Genomic DNA, 17,705 nt, shown 5'->3' with positions numbered 1-17,705 from the left:
ACTAGGTGGAAATCAGCCCAAACAACAACTATAACTCTATTCAAGAACGTTTTGAGGTGTTTTAAAGTAGCTAGTTCTTGAGAGTTTAGAGGCAATCCAAAGAAACGAGAATGCATCCAAAGCAAAAAATTTCTCTTGTAAAGTTATTTTCACTTTTATTTGTATTTGTATTTGTATCTTTGTATTACTTGTATTTGCTGTGAAAAGGTTGTAAGAGGTTTCTCCACCTCCGGAAGATATTCGAGAAAGAGAAAGATTAGTGGTGGTAGTTGTTAGTGTTGGATATAATTATCCCTATTAGGTGGACTTATTTATAAGTTACACACGTGAATACGATCCGAACCCTTTAAAGTGATCTAACTTATGTCCAGTGGGTTTCGGGTAATTGGATGTGGATTTCATATGTGTAGAATCTTTAGTCCCGCATCTTATTATAATCTATATGCTGATAATAGATGTTCAGTATATATGGACTTATAGTCCCACATCTATTATTATCGATGGGCTAATAATAGATGTCCACTATATATAGGGTTGGTCCCCAAGGGCTTAGGATGATCTTGATATAGCTTTTGGTTCCCCATTGACCTAAAGTTTTTCAGCGCTGTCATCCCCTAAGTCCCTCGGAAGCCCTACCTTTTTCTTTCCACTGCTTCTTCTTCCACAAGATCATCTGGACGACGCTAAAGGACAAAGATATAACTCTTCAATTAGGTTCTTTGTCATTATGTTTATATATTATTAGTTTCTTATGTCATGTTCTCGATGAAACCAAGATCCATGCTTATATATTCTTGTTTTTCCTATATGAATTCTTATTTCGGTTGTTTATAATTCATGCGGCTTAGGTTTTACAAGAACTATCAATTGGTATCAGAGCCAAGTTTTTGTTTCGTTGTTTTCATTGGCAATAGAGCTTACATTTTTCATCGATTTATTGTTTGTATGCTAGATAAGTCTTTCCTAGTTAATACAAATTTTAATCGTCGAAGATTATATAAGAGAAAATTAGGATTGACTTGTTTTTTGATTTTTCGTATTTCTATGAAGAATACGAAGAACAACGAAAATCGTCACCGTTTAACCTAATTTTAGGTAAAAATGTGATGGTTTAATCTATTGCTTTGGTCGAGCAATTGATTGCCGAGTCTAAAATTTTGAACAAAAAAATTTGAAATTTAAATAATTAATAGCCTTAAACTCGCGACTACGTTAATTTAAATCGATTAAGTTTGATTTTAATCGATTAATATTGTTTTTTTTATTAGTTAAGTTTTTTTTAATGTTTAATCTGTTTCGTTGAAACAGAATTTGAGAAAAAAAATTAATATTTTTTTTAAAGAAAATAATTAAGGGATTAAATAGTATTAAATAATACTATTTAATTATAGAACTCGAAGCTTTAGCTTCTTAAGGAAGGGTTCTATGTATAATCACGTAGTCGCATATAGTAGGCTTTCAAATCGATTGGGATAATCGATTGGATCATACCAATCGATTACCATAAGGTATCAATCGATTAATAAGTCTAATTTTGTATTGTTAAAGCTGATTAAGTAATTTCTGTTCGAATTAAGTTCCTAGTATTTTCTTGGGTCTATCTACACAACGTGCTACTAAGTTGAACTAATGTGTCGACCCAAAGGAAGACACCTTAGGTAGGTTTAGTGCATTTTGTGTTGGTAGACGTATATCTATGTTAAAAGTAATTGACCCAAAGGAAGGTTACTTTTATGCCAGATATATGCATAAGGTAGCTTACAACTATAGAACAAAATTTTATTTTGTTCGGATCATGCACAAAATATGTTGGCCCAAAGGAAGACATATTTTGTGGCCGATTAAGGTTGTTGTAAGCTATGGACCAAAATATAACTCATATAAAGTATCATATTATGCGCACAATGGGTCGGCCCAAAGGAAGGCACATTGTGTGGCTAATTAAAGTTTGAGTTATATTAGAGAGTATCGCTAACAAATAATGTGTCGGCCCAAAGGAAGACACATTATGTTGTACTTGGTATCTCATAAAGAGCCCATTTATATGCATTTAAAATTTTATTTTATTTGCATAATTTTATATTACTTATATGTTCTTGGCTTTAGTTAAATCGTGAGCTTAAATAAATTTCTATTTTTAATTTTAGTGCAATTTGTAACTGCCAGCATTAATAGCATCCCAACACTAATTGGTTTGAATTTTGCTGAATGGAAAGAATATGTGATCGTAGTCTTAGGCTGCATAGACTTAGACTATGCATTAAGGAATGATCGCCCCACACCTTTGATCAGTGCTAGCACTATAGAGCAGAGGGATGAATTTCAGCTGTGAGAGAAATCAAATCGTATGTGTCTAAGTATCATGAAGCTTTCCATACCAGCACCAATAAAAGGTTCAATAACAGAGGGAGAAGATGCTAAGAGTTTCCTAGACCAATTAGCAGACCGATTCACCTCAAATGAAAAGGTCGAGACTACCACACTTCTTACGAAGTTGGTAACCATACGGTATAATGGTAATGGAAACATAAGGGAGTACATTATGGAGATGCCCAACATAGCGACAAGTCTGAAAGCACTAAAACTCGATATGTCTGAGAGTATGTTAGTGCATTTCGTCTTGATGTCTCTGCCTGCATGGTTCACTCCTTTTAAGATATCATATAATACTCAAAAGGAAAAGTGGACATTGAATGAGCTTATTGCCCAATGCGTGCAAGAGGAGGAGAGACTAAAGATTGAGACATCTGAGAGTGCTCACTTAGCATCTGGTTCTCAAAGTATGAGCAAGAAACGAAAGAGGATCAATAAGAAAAGAAAAGGAAAACAAACTGCAGATTCTGGAGGCAATGGCCATAAGGAGCACAAGAAACATGATAAGGAATCCACTTGTTTCTTTTGCAAGAAGAAAGGTCATATGAAGAAAGACTGCCTCAAGTACGCTAACTGGCGTGTAAAGAAAGGTAAACTTCTCAACTTTGTTAGTTCGGAAGTCAATCTAGCTATAGTACCCACTAACACTTGGTGGATAGATATCAATGCTACTACTCACATAAGTGTCACTATGCAGGGTTGTCTCAGGAGCCGACTTCCGCTTGATGGTGAAAGATATATCTATACAGGAAATGGAAAGAAGGCTAAAGTCGAGTCGATTGGTGTTTTTAGGCTTGGATTAGGAACCAATGTCTTTCTGGATTTAGAAAATACATTTATTGTACCGTCTTTTCGAAGGAATTTAATTTTAATTTCTTGTTTGGACAAATCAGGTTATTCTTGTTCATTTAGAAATAGAATTTTCAGTATTTTCTTTAATTCAGTGTTGGTTGGAAATGGTTCTTGGTTGATAAGCTTTATAAATTGAACACCTTTACTCCTACAGTTGAAAACGTGATAATGCATAGTATAGGTACAAAACGTAAATTGATTAATGAGAATTTTTTCATGTTGTGGCATAGGCGTTTAGGACATATATCCAAACAACGCCTAGAAAGGTTAATGTCACATGGAATTCTCGATTCCCTTGATATATCAGACTTTGATGTCTGCATAGAGTGTATCAAGGGGAAGACCACTAACAAAAGAAATAAGGGGGTTAGCGGTTGTAGTGATATTTTGAAGCTAATACATACGGATATTTGTGGGTCATTTCCTAAGGCATCTTGGAATGGACACACATATTTTATTAGCTTCATAGATGACTATTCCAGATTTGGCTATCTGTACCTTATTCATGAGAAATCGCAATCTTTGGACATGTTCAAAATTTTCAAAGCCGAAGTTGAACTTCAACTAGGTAAGAAAATTAAAGCTGTCTAATCTGACCCTGGAGGTGAATATTACGGTCGATATGATTGATCAGGTGAACAACGTCCAAGATCTTTTACGAACTACCTTACTGAGTGCGGAATTGTACCTCAGTATACCATGTCTGGTACACCTAGTCAGAATGGTGTAGCTGAGTGTCGCAATCGAACCCTAAAAGATATGATAAGAAGTATGATAACTTTCACTTCTCTATCAGAGTCCTTGTGGGTGAAGCACTAAAGACTGCAGTTTACCTACTTAATAGAGTGCCTAGTAAGGCAGTAACTAAAATCCCATTCGAGATGTGGACGGGTAAGAAGCCTAGCATTAGGCACTTACACGTCTGGCGTTGTCCAGCTGAAACTAGGCCTTACAAGTCTAAAGAAAGGAAACTTGACTCAAGAACGGTTAGCTGTAATTTTATAGGATACTCTGAGAAGTCAAGAGGGTATAAATTTTATGATCCCTCTAATAGATTCTTCTTCGAAATGGGAAATACCAAGTTTATTGAGGACAATGGGAGTAATAAAATCAGGGAAGTATCTTTTAAGGAAAGCATTGGCGATCTTTCTATGGTTACTACTAGTGCGATCAGTAGCGGTATGGTTACCATACCACACATTATGGGTATCACACATTCAGTGAGCGTAGTGAACCAAGATATTCCCATGACATCTCCAATGCAATTGGAGGAACCTGCCACTCAAATTGAAGTATTGCCTCATATTGATGAGCAAGTACTTCAACCACCTCAAACACAAGTGCCTTTAAGGCGATCCATAAGGGAACGGAGAACCACGAATTCTTGTGATTATGTTTATATCCAAGAGCATGATTTTGACATAGGGTTGGAGAGTGATCCTACATCTTTCCAAGAAGTCAAACAATGCTCTAACCCTGAAAGGTGGATTAACGCCATGCAAGAAGAGTTAAAGTCTATGGCGGACAATTGTTGGTTGCTACTCGGAAAACCTAGAGGTTCCACTGTACAAAAATTTGTACAAAGGTCTGAACCTTTTCCTAGCTACCATGTGTTCTTTTAAATTAAATTTTGGATCGCCTGCGGAACTTAACACGTTTGATCCAAAACTTAATCTATTCGTTCTTTTAGGTTTTGACTTGGGTCTCCTGCGGAACTTAACACGTTCGACCCAAATCGACTTAAGTTATTAATTCCATTAAATATTAATTTCCATAATTGGTTCCCAGTACTGACGTGGCGAGGCACATGGCCTTCTTGGATATGGGAGCAACCACCACCGACTAGACAAAACCTTTTATAGAAAGCTAATATTTAATTTCCTAAAATAACTTTAGGTTAACCGAAAAGAACAATCAAATCACAAGGATAAAAAAAAACTACAAAACACAACATCGAAAAACATATTCGAAATACTAGAATCGTAAACCTCTTGTATTTGGTATTATTTCCATAAATAACTAGTATGATGCGGAAAGAAAAATTACTAGTTATACCTTGTAGAAAAACCTCTTGATCTTCTACCGTATTCCTCTTCTAACCTCGGACGTTGTGTGGGCAACGATCTTCCGAGATGAGAAACCACCAACCACCTTATTCTCCTCCTAACTAAGTTCGGCCACAAAAGAAGAAGCTTCACCAAGGAAGAAAATCAAAACACTAACCGAGCTCCAAGAGATGCTAGCTTTCTCTCCTTCTTCTTCTTCTTCTCCAAGTAGTATCCGGCCACCACAAGAGCTCCAAGGGAGAGAGAGAGGTTCGGCCACTACAAGAGGAAGAGAGGGAGAGGATGGCCGGTCACACCAAGGAACAAAAGAGGGAGAGAAATAATAGAGGTTGTCACCCATGAAGGCACCCTCACCCCTTCTTTTATATTCCTCAGCCTAGGCAAATTAGGAAATTTAATTACAATAAAATTTCCTTAATTTTCTTTGACATGAATTAATTTGAAGTATTAAATAAAACTTCCTTTTTATCCATGTATTGGCCGGCCACAATCAATAGAGAAAAATTAGGAGAATTTCAATCAACAAATTAAAACTTCCTAATTTATCTCCAAAAATTTTAAAATTAAAATTTCTCTTCAAAAATCTCTTCATGGTTGATAAAAAGAAATTTCCATAATTTTAATTTTATAACATGTGAATAATTTTTAAAGAGAAAATAAAATATCTCACCAATCTACAAATAAGGAAAGAGATCAAATCTCTTTCTTTAATCTTTTGTAAATCTTTTAGAAGAGAGATATTTTAATTTCAATTCTCTTTAATAAATTATTTCTTCCACATAATAAAAATTAAAATTAAAATTCTTTTTTAATTTAATTTGGCCAGCCCCCACTAGCTTGGGTTCAAGCTAGGGCCGGCCACCCAATTTTATACCTAGGCCGGCCCTAGCTTGGTTCCCAAGCTAGCTTGGCCGGCCCCCTATTGGTGGGTATAGAAGGTGAGTATAGGTGGGTATAGTACTCTATAAATAAGAGGCTACGATAGGGACCGAGAGGAGGAATTGGTTTTGGTCTCCCGATAAAATTAAGCATCCCGTGTTCGCCCCGAACACACAACTTAATTTTATCAATAATAATTCATTCCACTAGAGAACTATTATTGAACTACCGCACCAATCCCAAATTACATTTTTGGGCTCCTTCTTATTATGAGTGTGTTAGTCTCCCTGTGTTTAAGATATCGAATGTCCACTAATTAAGTGAGTTACTGACAGCTCATTTAATTAATATCTAAGTCCAAGAGTAGTACCACTCAACCTTACTGTCATGTCGGACTAAGTCCACCTGCAGGGTTTAACATGACAATCCTTATGAGCTCCTCTTGGGAACATTATCAACCTAGTATCTCTAGGACACAGTTTCCTTCTATAATCAACAACACACACTATAAGTGATACCATTTCCCAACTTATCGGGCTTATTGATTCATCGAACTAAATCTCACCCATTGATAAATTAAAGAAATAAATATCAAATATATGTGCTTGTTATTATATTAGGATTAAAAGCACACACTTCCATAATAACCGAGGTCTTTGTTCCTTTATAAAGTCAGTATAAAAGAAACGACCTCAAATGGTCATACTCAATACACTCTGAGTGTACTAGTGTAATTATATAGTCAAGATAAACTAATACCTAATTACACTACGACCTTCTAATGGTTTGTTCCTTTCCATTTTGGTCGTGAGCTACTGTTTATAATTTATAAGGTACTGATAACATCATCTTCTGCATGTGACACCACATACTATGTTATCTACAATATAAATTAAATGAACAACTACAAACAAATGTAGGCAATTTGACCAAATGTGATTCTTTATTCATAATGAATGTTTACAAAGCTTAGGCTTTCAGTATACACTCCAACAACAATGACGTTTGGAAACTTGTCGAATTGCCTGAAGGAAAGAAGCCCGTTGGCTGTAAATGGATATATAAAACCAAGCGGGATTCAAGGGGTAATGTCGAAAAGTATAAGGCTCGTCTTGTTGCCAAGGGATTCACTCGGAAAGAAAACATTAATTACAAGGAGACTTTCTCACCTGTGTCGATGAAAGACTCCTTTAGGGTAATCATGACACTTGTAGCTCATTATGATTTAGAGCTATATCAAATAGACGTAAAGACTGCATTCCTCAATGGAGACATAGAGGTGTTGATATATATGGTGCAACCAGAGAACTTTGAGTCTAACGACTCAAAGCACCTAGTATGTAGATTAAAGAAGCCCATTTATGGTTTAAAACAGGCATCCCGTCAGTGGTACCGAAAATTTGCTCAAGTGGTTACCTCATTTGGATTTAAAGAGAACCTCGTTGATCAGTGCATATATGTCAAGTTCAGTAGGAGTAAGTTTGTTATACTTGTTTTATATGTGGACGATATATTACTTGCGAGCAATAATAAGAGTATGCTGCAACAAACCAAGTTATTTCTATCTGGTAATTTTGAAATGAAAGATCTTGGTGAAGCATCCTTTGTTTTAGGCATACAGATCTATCGTGATCGTTCAAGAGACATTCTTGGACTTTCACAACAGGCCTATATTGAAAAGGTGCTTATAATGTATGGTATGCAGAACTGTACACCTGGTGATACACTTGTGTCAAGAGGTGACAAGTTCATCTTGCAGCAGAGTCCACGGCTTGAACTTGAAATAAAGGAGATGGAGCAATTCCCATACACGTCAGCAGTGGGAAGTCTCATGTATGCACAAGTTTGTATTCAACCAGATATAACATTTATAGAGGGGATGTTAGACAAATATGTTAGTAACCCAGGACCATCACACTAGAAAGCGGTAAAGAGAGTGATGCGGTATTTGCAAAGAACTAAAGGGCATATGCTCACGTATCGGAGATCAGATCATCTGGAGGTGATTGGATATTTAGACTTCGATTTTGCTGGATGCTTGGATAGCAGAAGATCTACTTCAGGCTATATTTTTATGCTTGCTGGAGGCGCTATATCTTGGAAGAGCGTCAAGCAGATGCTAATAGTCACTTCTACTATGGAGGCAGAGTTAATAGCATGCTATGAGGCGTCTAATCACGGGATTTGGCTGCGGAACTTCATCACAGCATTACAGATCATTGATGGTATTGACAGACCACTGAGGATCTACTGTGATAATAAAGCCGCAGAACTTTATGCCAAGAACAACCGCAGTTCGTCGAAGTCTAAACATATCGACATCAAGTTTCTAGCGGTTAAAGAAAGAGTTCAGAGTTGTCAGATTATGGTAGAGCACATTAGAACAGATTCCATGTTGGTCGATCCACTCACCAAAGGCTTGGTGTCTAAGGTGTTTCATGCACATGTTGTGGATATGAGAGTCCTTCTTATGGAAGAAGAACTCATCTAGTGAGAGTCTGTATTTATTTTTATTGCTCTACATTTAATAATAAAGACAAACATTTTGTTTTGATTATTGTACGTACTTAAAGTTCAAAACATTAATGAGAATTTATATGTTTGTTTGACACTCTGACTATGATATCATATTTACTACTGCTCTTTAGCATTTGATGTTTGTAAATATGATATAGATTCCTTTTGAAATCATACAGTTTGGATCATGATTTGTTATTGCAGTTTAACATAAAGTATTTTGCAAATATGATCTAACCTCTTTTAAGGTCATCTTAGGACCAGTTGGAAATTGACATGTATTGATCACATTTCATGTAATTTCCACTCTACACATCCACATCTTGATCTATGTCATTAATGATATTGGTATTGTGATTACTGTTGGGGCTTGTTACGATCATATACAGTAGCTATGACCTCTTTAGTCCTATACCAATAAAGTTAATAGACCAGATTGTTTACAGAGGTATTATATACCAATAAAATTTGATATCAACTAAAGTTTTACTTGTATTTCAGGTACAACTACATATAGCCCAAGTAGGAGATTGTTGGATATAATTATTCCTATTAGGTGGACTTATTTATAAGTTACACACGTGAATACGATTCGAACCCTTTAAAGTGATTTAACTTATGTCCAGTGGTTTTTGGGTAATTGGATATGGATTTCATATGTGTAGAACCTTTAGTCCAGCATCTATTATCATCTATATGCTGATAATAGATGTTCAGTATATATGGACTTATAGTCCCACATCTATTATTATCGATGGATTGATAATAGATGTCCACTATATATAGGGTTGGTCCCCAAGGGCTTAGGATGATTTTGATATAGCTTTTGGTTCCCCATTGACCTAAAGCTTTTTGGCGCCGTCATCCCCTAAGTCCCTCGGAAGCCCTACCTTTTTCTTTCCGCTGCTTCTTCTTCCACAGGATCTTCTGGACGACGCTAAAGGACAAAGATATGGCTCTTCAATCAGGTTCTTTGTCATTATGTTTATGTATTATTAGTTTCTTATGTCATGTTCTCGATGAAACTAAGATCCATACTTATATATTCTTGTTTTTCCTATTTGAATTCTTATTTTGGTTGTTTAGAATTCATGCGGCTTAGGTTTTACAAGAACTTTCAGTTAGGACTAGGTCAGGGATGTAGTTGCCTTAGAAGGTGATGAACCAAGTAAAACCATCTGAGTTAGCGATTGTAGTGTGTGTATGTGATGTCAAGTTTGATTCAAGTTTTTTTTCCGGTGTGCGTTCAAAGGACGAGCACGAAATCGAGATAAGAAATCAATTGGTAAAATAATGCACTAAAGAGGTATTAAAAAGGAGGTGTGAATTGAACCTATAGGTTCCCCAAAATCTTTGGCTTAGACGTCTAGCTCAATCAAATTATGAAGAAAAGAATATGTGCTTGTTATATCAAATTTATTTTTAGATTCCTAATTCTCCGCTAGATTGAGTATAAGTGGAAAATTGAAGACTAGGGAGACAAATTTCAATTCGTTGAAATAGACCAAGAAGGTAAAAAAAAACATATTAAACTTTTTTTTGCTTTCTCCTTTTGATAGAAGAAGGTATCACATGACTCTTCTGAAGGTCAGATTTCATAGCAACCTCATTAGAGGCATAATTGGTAACCTTGGAACTGGAATAGCTTGTCGTTTGGTTCTAGAATTGACTTGTGGGTTTTTTTTTTTTAAAAAAAAAAAAGATGATAACATGTTAAAAGGAATTAAGGGGAAATGCCTAACATAGAGATGTCAAAGATATATGAGTTGAATTAAAAATGATTTGGAGGAGAAGACAATACCCCACTTTGAAACTCCTATTAAAAATAACATATGTTTGAGGTCGGTTAAAGGCTCTGTCTCTCTAGAAGGATATATATAGATAGACAGATAAATAGATATATATTTATTTTAGGATGACTTAAAATAAGTTTTCTATTAAACTTATGCCTTGATCAAATTTGAGCTCAAAAATATGAAAAGGGATAACATTCTTGGCATGTTTTATATGACTAATTAGAAAAGGTTTTCTCGGGTGGTGTGGTAGTTAAGATATGGGATGTTATCATATAAAGTCTTTGGGTCGAAACTCAGCATGTCTTCTTTCATATCTTGGTCATCTGTACTAATGGTTAGTAGTCATCTATTATTTACCTCCTCTGTATTATCCTAGGAACAGATTAACAGGACATGATTTATCTCTTTTTTGTTGACTTAAAGACAGATTAATGGAGACGTTAGAATGAGTAAATCATCTTTTTACTATATAGGACTAACCAGAAAAGGCCAAAAAGACTAAAGTATGAGCTATCACGCTAGAAGAAGACAACGTTGAGCAAGGAAGGTGTGGGATGGAAGCAAAATCTAGTTTCATCAAATAAAAAAAATATATTGCACCAGGTTAAAAAAGGAAAAAAAAAAAAAAGTTTATACTGTGATGCCTTAAAGGAAGAAACTAATGTTTTACAAGTGTAAAGCATAAAAACAATCTTCAATATTAAAATATTTTTAAAAAAAACTCATTCAATAAAAATCCTATCAGATCCTATCTGAAAACAAAGAAGATGATAGATTAGAAATATGGCTCTACGATTGATTTGACGGAGACTCCTCACTGTTTTACAAAATTAGAAGCGTTAGTGCCGAGTCGGAAAGGAGTTCCTAGCGTTGATCCTTTAACGCTCAAGTCATTCTTCGATTTAGGAGAGAATCGTAGAGAAAACTATAGCTCGAACGTGTAGAATAACAATATATCGCATACCTTCTCCTGTGGATTGAAATCTCCTTTTATAGTGTCACTGTAGTGTCTGTGAACACATCTCAAAGTGTATATAAGTTTTCCAAAATGTCCTAGGAAAAGGTAAGTCAAAAAGTGTCTCGGACGTCTTTTCTTAAGTGTGCATGCAAATCTCTAATGTGACATGCTAAAAGCTTCCAAAATACAATTTGCATGTTGGATATGCTCTGTTGTCGACTACACAAACTTCCAAAAATATATGATGGGATACGTAGGTAGGTGCCATTATCAGTCGACCGGAAGTCGCTCGGCAGGGAGTTCCCAGTCTGATTGTACTGATCAAAGCTATCGATTTGTCTTTCAGTCGACTTTCCTATTGTCGAAGGGCTATCTTTTATCCGACCGGACATGACGTTCGGTCGACAAGAACGGTGGGCTGAGAAATTTACTAATTATTTTTTTTAACCCCAGTCTCAAGTTTGCAGAGGATGGCCACTCAGACAGTCACATCCGCTTGACCTCGGAGGTCCGTTCGACCAACTTCACTTGATTTATGGTCTGGAGCTTTTGACTATTTTAACTTTCATCTCCATATCAATCACTCTTTCTTACTTTGATCAATCTTTGATAGGGATCTTTTCATCACCATATCACCACCCTTATTACAATATTACAAAAACAAACTAAAACATGATAAAAAACAAACAACTTTGAAAAAAATATATATATATTCAATTTTATATTATTATTAGTCTAGTTAAATGTGAAAAAAAATCAGTTGAATTGAGAAGTTTAAGCCAAAACTATCTAATTTATAATTGAGCCAAAATCAAAATCAGTAAACTTTCCAACTCAAATTGTCAACTGAAGAACAAAAACTAATAATATTGAAAATCAAATTGGTAAAATTATATATATATATATATATATAAAATTTTGAATAACATGCTATAATCTGTTAGATTTTTGTTTGGATTCTCATCACTTGTAAGAGCAGCATAGGGTGAAAAAGAATGAGGCAGCAAATTAATTAGAGTGGCAACAGGAGCCTAAGCACTGCTCCACTCGATGGTACCTTGTGTGCATGCAACAATGCAACAACATTGCCCTATCCCTATCATGAAGTCATGAGCCAGTGACATCCATGCTAAAGTTGCTTCCACTTCATCATTATTATTCCACTTCTTCTGCCTTTTCCCTTTTTCCATTTTTCTTCAATTTGCTCTCTGCTCTCCTCTGCTCTCTCTGCTTTTCCCCTGAGACAAGTAACAAGTAAATGCAACAGTTTAAATATAAAAATTGAAATATAAGTGTACAATGTCTAAAGGCCAATCCTACTACCCTGCCAAATTTATTAGGTCTGCCCAATTCTGCATGGAGGCAGGAAGAATTTTCAGAGGTTGCCAGCGACTGACTAGGCTTTGAAGTACTCAAACTGAAAAGAAAACAATCAATACTTTTTACTCTTTGTTCTCTTCTATTCTTTCCCACCAGTTACTTGTCTCTGGAACTGAGCCACCACCTCTTTCAGCCACCACCAACTCATCTTGCTTATCTTCTTCCTACTTAATTACCTGCTGCAGTGCAGGATTAAATAATTTTTTAAAAAAAATTCTTATTTTTCTGATAAATATGATTTATTTGAGCATCAAAGCAAACAAGCAAAGTGTGTCCGGCATATAGCCTGCCATTTAGGTCCTCTGGTCATGGATTCATAGTTCATCCCTTCTTTTGGAGGTTCCTGCTCTTCTGCTGCTGCTGCCTCAAATAGTTGACTCTATGACAAGAAAGAAAGAGAGAGGGACGGAGAGGTGATGATACTGCATCACCCTCGAGACCCATTCAAAGCATTTCTGCATTAGAAGGCTAAAATTCTGTTAGTTCGTAGAAAAAAGGGGAATAAAATGGTCCAAAACAACAAAAGTTTTGACACAGGAGTGGTAAAGAAATCTGTGCTCAGAGATTCTATAGCCGTTTTCTTGTGCATCTTCCCATGATCATAACTTTGCCACACCCAAATCTCTCTCTCTCTCTCTTAATTTTTTCTTTCCATGTCTGTCTCTTGTTTGCTGAGTCAAAAGCTGTGTAGCTGCAACTTAATCATGATCATTTGGTTAAAAAAAGTGATGATAAATAAATGACAAGAAAAAAAGCTCCCTTTTCAGGTAGGGAGGAGGAAGATGAGAAGCAGCACAGGAAGTCTGTCCTCTTCCTGTGTAATTGTGGATATATATATATATATATATATATATATATTTTTTTTTTCCTCTTGAAGTCATTTGTATCAGCTTAATAAATCCTCCTCGTGATCCTCAAGACCTCCCACTCTGAGTGTTGCGTTAAACCTCGACAGTCCCAACGATATTTAGAGACACCCATGTAGGAGCAGGAGTAGGAGTAGGAACAGGAAGAGAGAGCGAGAGCGGCTCAAAATCAATGCTTGAGGCGATTTAGAAAGATTAATACTAAACAAGCAAAGAGGTGGTTTGTTATAAATACAGCAAGGAAGGAAGGAAGGGCCGAGTTGAGGCTGAGAGAGGGGAGAGATGGGGAACTGTGGGAGGAACGGTGCCGTGAGGCAGTACACAAGGTCCAAGGTTCCTCGTCTCAGATGGACTCCTGACCTCCATCTCTGCTTCGTCAACGCCATACAGAGGCTTGGGGGTCAAGACAGTATGCCCATGCTCAATCTCTTCTTCCTCTCCCTTAAATTTCAGTATCTGTCAAGTTTTGATCTCCCTGGCTGCCATTTCCAGAGGCCACTCCCAAGCTTGTGCTTCAGCTCATGGATGTTAGAGGCTTGACCATATCCCACGTCAAGAGTCATCTCCAGGCACGATAATTATTACTACTTCTTCTCATTCATGTCTCGAGCTTTATGAAAATCTTCTTCTCGCTAACAAAGAAAAACGATATGGTTTTGACCAGATGTATCGAAGCTTGAGGAATGACTTGGGCAGGCAAGGTAACTCATCTTCCCAGTGTAGTTGTTGAAAATCTAAAATACGTCTTTCTTGTTTTTTTTCCCTTCTCCTTTCAATTCCAGTAATACTTCCAAATTGTCCAGTTTCCTCCTTTTGCCATGTTTTCCTGCATGGATGAACTGTGAGGCTTGACAGTGGAGTTGATGGTCATGGTGTTTTCCTTACTAATTTAAGATTTAATGAAACTGCACCTACAACTTTTGTCCTTTATGTTTATATGCACGCTGAAGGTTAGCCAGCTGAGTAAATGGCTGAATGACCTTTCCCTACTCCAAGTTCATATTTAGTTTGTGTGATATTATTTTAAGGTTGGGAGGCTAACCAACCCATTAACTTTTATTCCTCATCTTGTTTGTCATTAGAGTTACAAGTGAGAAAGAACTACACATGCCATGACAATGATGGAGGTGGTGACGAGGAAGATGATGGTGGCGGTGGTGGTTCTTCCTCCTGCCCCTGGCCAAGGCACACTAAGCAATTCTCTCAGCCCTTGTACTACAGCCGTAGCACCCTCCCTTCTCTGAAAAGGTTCGCGAGTTAAGCCAAGCTAAGCTACTTTTTTTCCTCCACTTCCAAGTTCCATCAGTGACAGCCAATTTGCAACATAAAAGGACAAAACTCTCCCACCTGCTGTTTTTTTTTCCTTCTTCCTCCCCTCCACTTTTTCTTTTCATTTCATTTCATTTTTTTAATTTGTGAAAAAAATTGCAGGACAAGGATGGAAACGCAAACAAGCTTCAAAAGCCTGGCTGGTGCAGCAACCTCCCTCCGATGCTTTGATCATCGCATGCCAGCCTTGGGGATGGAGAAGAAAATCAAAGAGGAAAGGATCAGTTGGCAGAAAGATGGTCCTAACTTGGCATTCGATCGCCCCCTCACCAAGCTCACTCCTCCTGCTGGAGCACCCAGAGTGGAAGAATCTATCCATTTTAAGGTAAACCACAAAAGTTTGCGCGCGCACACCTCTGCAATCTTTTTGCATTATTATATATATATATATATATATATATATACCTCATTAGATGATCGATCTCCTTCACCATCTTGTTGGGGTACTCGGCATGCATGATGCATGAAGAGAGAGACTCGATCAGCTTGGGATTCCTCCTGATGCATGCCCATTTTACAATATCTCTACGCCATGATTATTCTTTCTGAGCTCGTCCTTGAGCTACGAATATTATTAAATGCCGTGCAGAAACTGCTTGAATTGCATTTATTGGTTGTATAATTCTACAGTCAACAAGCTTCTGCGATTCAATAGGTAAAAGAACAAACAGGTACCAGCTACTATATACATGCAATAGGACTACAGGGATATTTTGCCAGCACTTAATGTTTGACAGATGACAATGCTTTTCATTATCGTGTATATAGATCGTATCTATACTTGAGGATTACATGGAGGAGTTAAGAATGTTGTTTGACCTTTGGTAATTAAACTGGTGGCAGAGCAACGTGGCGAATGACAAGGGTGGTGGATGGGGGTTGTATAAATGCCCATTGATCCACAGCAAGGCTTTGGAGAGCGAAGAGGCTGGCCGATTCTCGCTGTCCCTCTCATTGTCTTCCTACTCTACTCAAAGTAATGAGGCAAGCAAAGGAAGTTTGGGGTTTTGTTCTTCCTCCTCGGCAGGTAGAAACGTCAGTGACTGTTCCGGCGGCAGCCATAGAGTTAATTTGGATCTCTCCATGTCCATCTGTGGATCGTGAGTTTCATTCCGGCCAGCCATTTGTTGTTTGTGCTATTGTGATAGTTAATTCGTTCGTCGAGTGAATGGATATGAAGCTGCTGAGTACATGTATACTCTATGAAGCTTGGAGCTCTTGGGGACGCGACACAGTGGAACTGATGAGCAAGAGATGAGGCACTAAATTGCTCGTCTATTATTGTATAATAGCTACATATTTGAGGATTGTTTGTGGGTTAATTAACTTGAGGTTTTATGTACCCTATTTTTTTGTGCATGTTGCTATCTTGTTGCTAACAATGAAATGGTCGGCACCAAATTTATCAAGAAAATTGTCACATGTTCATACGTGCATGTGGGTTCCATCCTCAATTTGCATGAGGCAATATGAAATAGAAGTCAAGGCGGCATTAGAGAAGTAATGGTGATGCCCCCCTTTGATTCGACATTTATTAATCTTCCATCATTGGAGATTCTTTGATTTGTCCTTCTCTCGTAGGTTGCAATCAACTGCATTTGTAAAATAAAATCCACTTAGAAAAGTAAAATCTAAAAGCAACGAAACAAATGATATGCAACATGATTAACAGTGTGGTTACTGAAACTGGACAGTTAAATAGCAACAAAAAATGTGTTTGAGAAACTTGACAAATATGTAACGTTCAGTTGAATGTTTGTTTTTTTCCCCCTCATCTCTGTGCCCTGCAATTTGTAATTTACCAAATCTGCTGTAATCTCTCATGGCCACCACAGATCCAAGGATTTTCCAAGAACATGTGAATGGTCTATCGAGTGAACTATTTTTTTTGTGCAGTTTCCTCCCTCAATGCACATTTAGTTCCAATTAAAATACAATTACAAAATTAAATCCAAAAATGACTAATCGACCAAACCAAATTAAATTTAAAATTTGTAAAAATCAACCAATATAAGTTTTTTTTTATCTCGAGAACTTGAAGAGAGGATAAAAAAAAAGGAGCTCAAGTTGCGAGTAACGAACAGCAAACATTACCACCAGTACGATAGCCAACGTGACTGCATCTCACATGGATGTGTCGCATGCTTGATGCATCCCTGCCACCATACTCTTTCCTTCCTCTGGTGACACAAACTAGTGATCTGCTGCTGTTCTCTGCAAAAAGAGGCATGCAGCCATGCACGCGTGCATTGCACTCAGTTGCAGACATGCTCTATCATATTTTTCACTTGATGCTGAACTGAAAGATGTCCAACAGGTTTGACGGAAGATGATACATGAAAATGAGACAGATTTCCAACCCTTCTCTGGATCACCACTCACTATTTTCAAAAGCTTGGTACCTTTTAGACAGTCCATATGCGATGGCTGTCCAAATCACCAGAGCATGGCCAAAATGGTTTTAAGATACAGTCGAAATCATCAAAACATAATATCTCATGCAAAATGCATAATGGATTAGATGAAACATATGATGCATCCATTGGTCAAAAAGTTAGGAATGATAGAATGATTTCAAGTCTCATAGCCACTTAAGTGCTTCAAAAAGCAGCTGCTGGAAAGCAGAAAGGCACTTCTATGACGTTCAATTTTGTGGAATATATGAACCAAAAAGAGACGTTTAACAGCA

The 17,705-nt window shown here is 37.0% G+C and overlaps 1 protein-coding gene across 1 annotated transcript; it reads left to right on the top strand.

The window, feature by feature from the left end:
• The first annotated feature begins 13,740 nt into the window (after positions 1-13,740).
• Positions 13,741-16,608, top strand: LOC121985559 (myb family transcription factor MOF1-like). The gene is made up of 6 exons (XM_042539096.1): positions 13,741-14,096; positions 14,180-14,256; positions 14,352-14,388; positions 14,770-14,935; positions 15,119-15,341; positions 15,860-16,608. The coding sequence occupies exons 1-6, from the start codon at positions 13,970-13,972 to the stop codon at positions 16,118-16,120; spliced, it is 891 nt and encodes a 296-aa protein (XP_042395030.1). The 5' UTR covers positions 13,741-13,969; the 3' UTR covers positions 16,121-16,608.
• The last annotated feature ends 1,097 nt before the right edge of the window (positions 16,609-17,705 follow it).

Source organism: Zingiber officinale, chromosome 1B (assembly GCF_018446385.1).
Source record: "Zingiber officinale cultivar Zhangliang chromosome 1B, Zo_v1.1, whole genome shotgun sequence".
Lineage (NCBI taxonomy): Eukaryota > Viridiplantae > Streptophyta > Magnoliopsida > Zingiberales > Zingiberaceae > Zingiber > Zingiber officinale.
The sequence above is the reverse complement of the archived record's forward strand: the minus strand, read 5'-3'. Positions and strand labels throughout refer to the sequence as shown.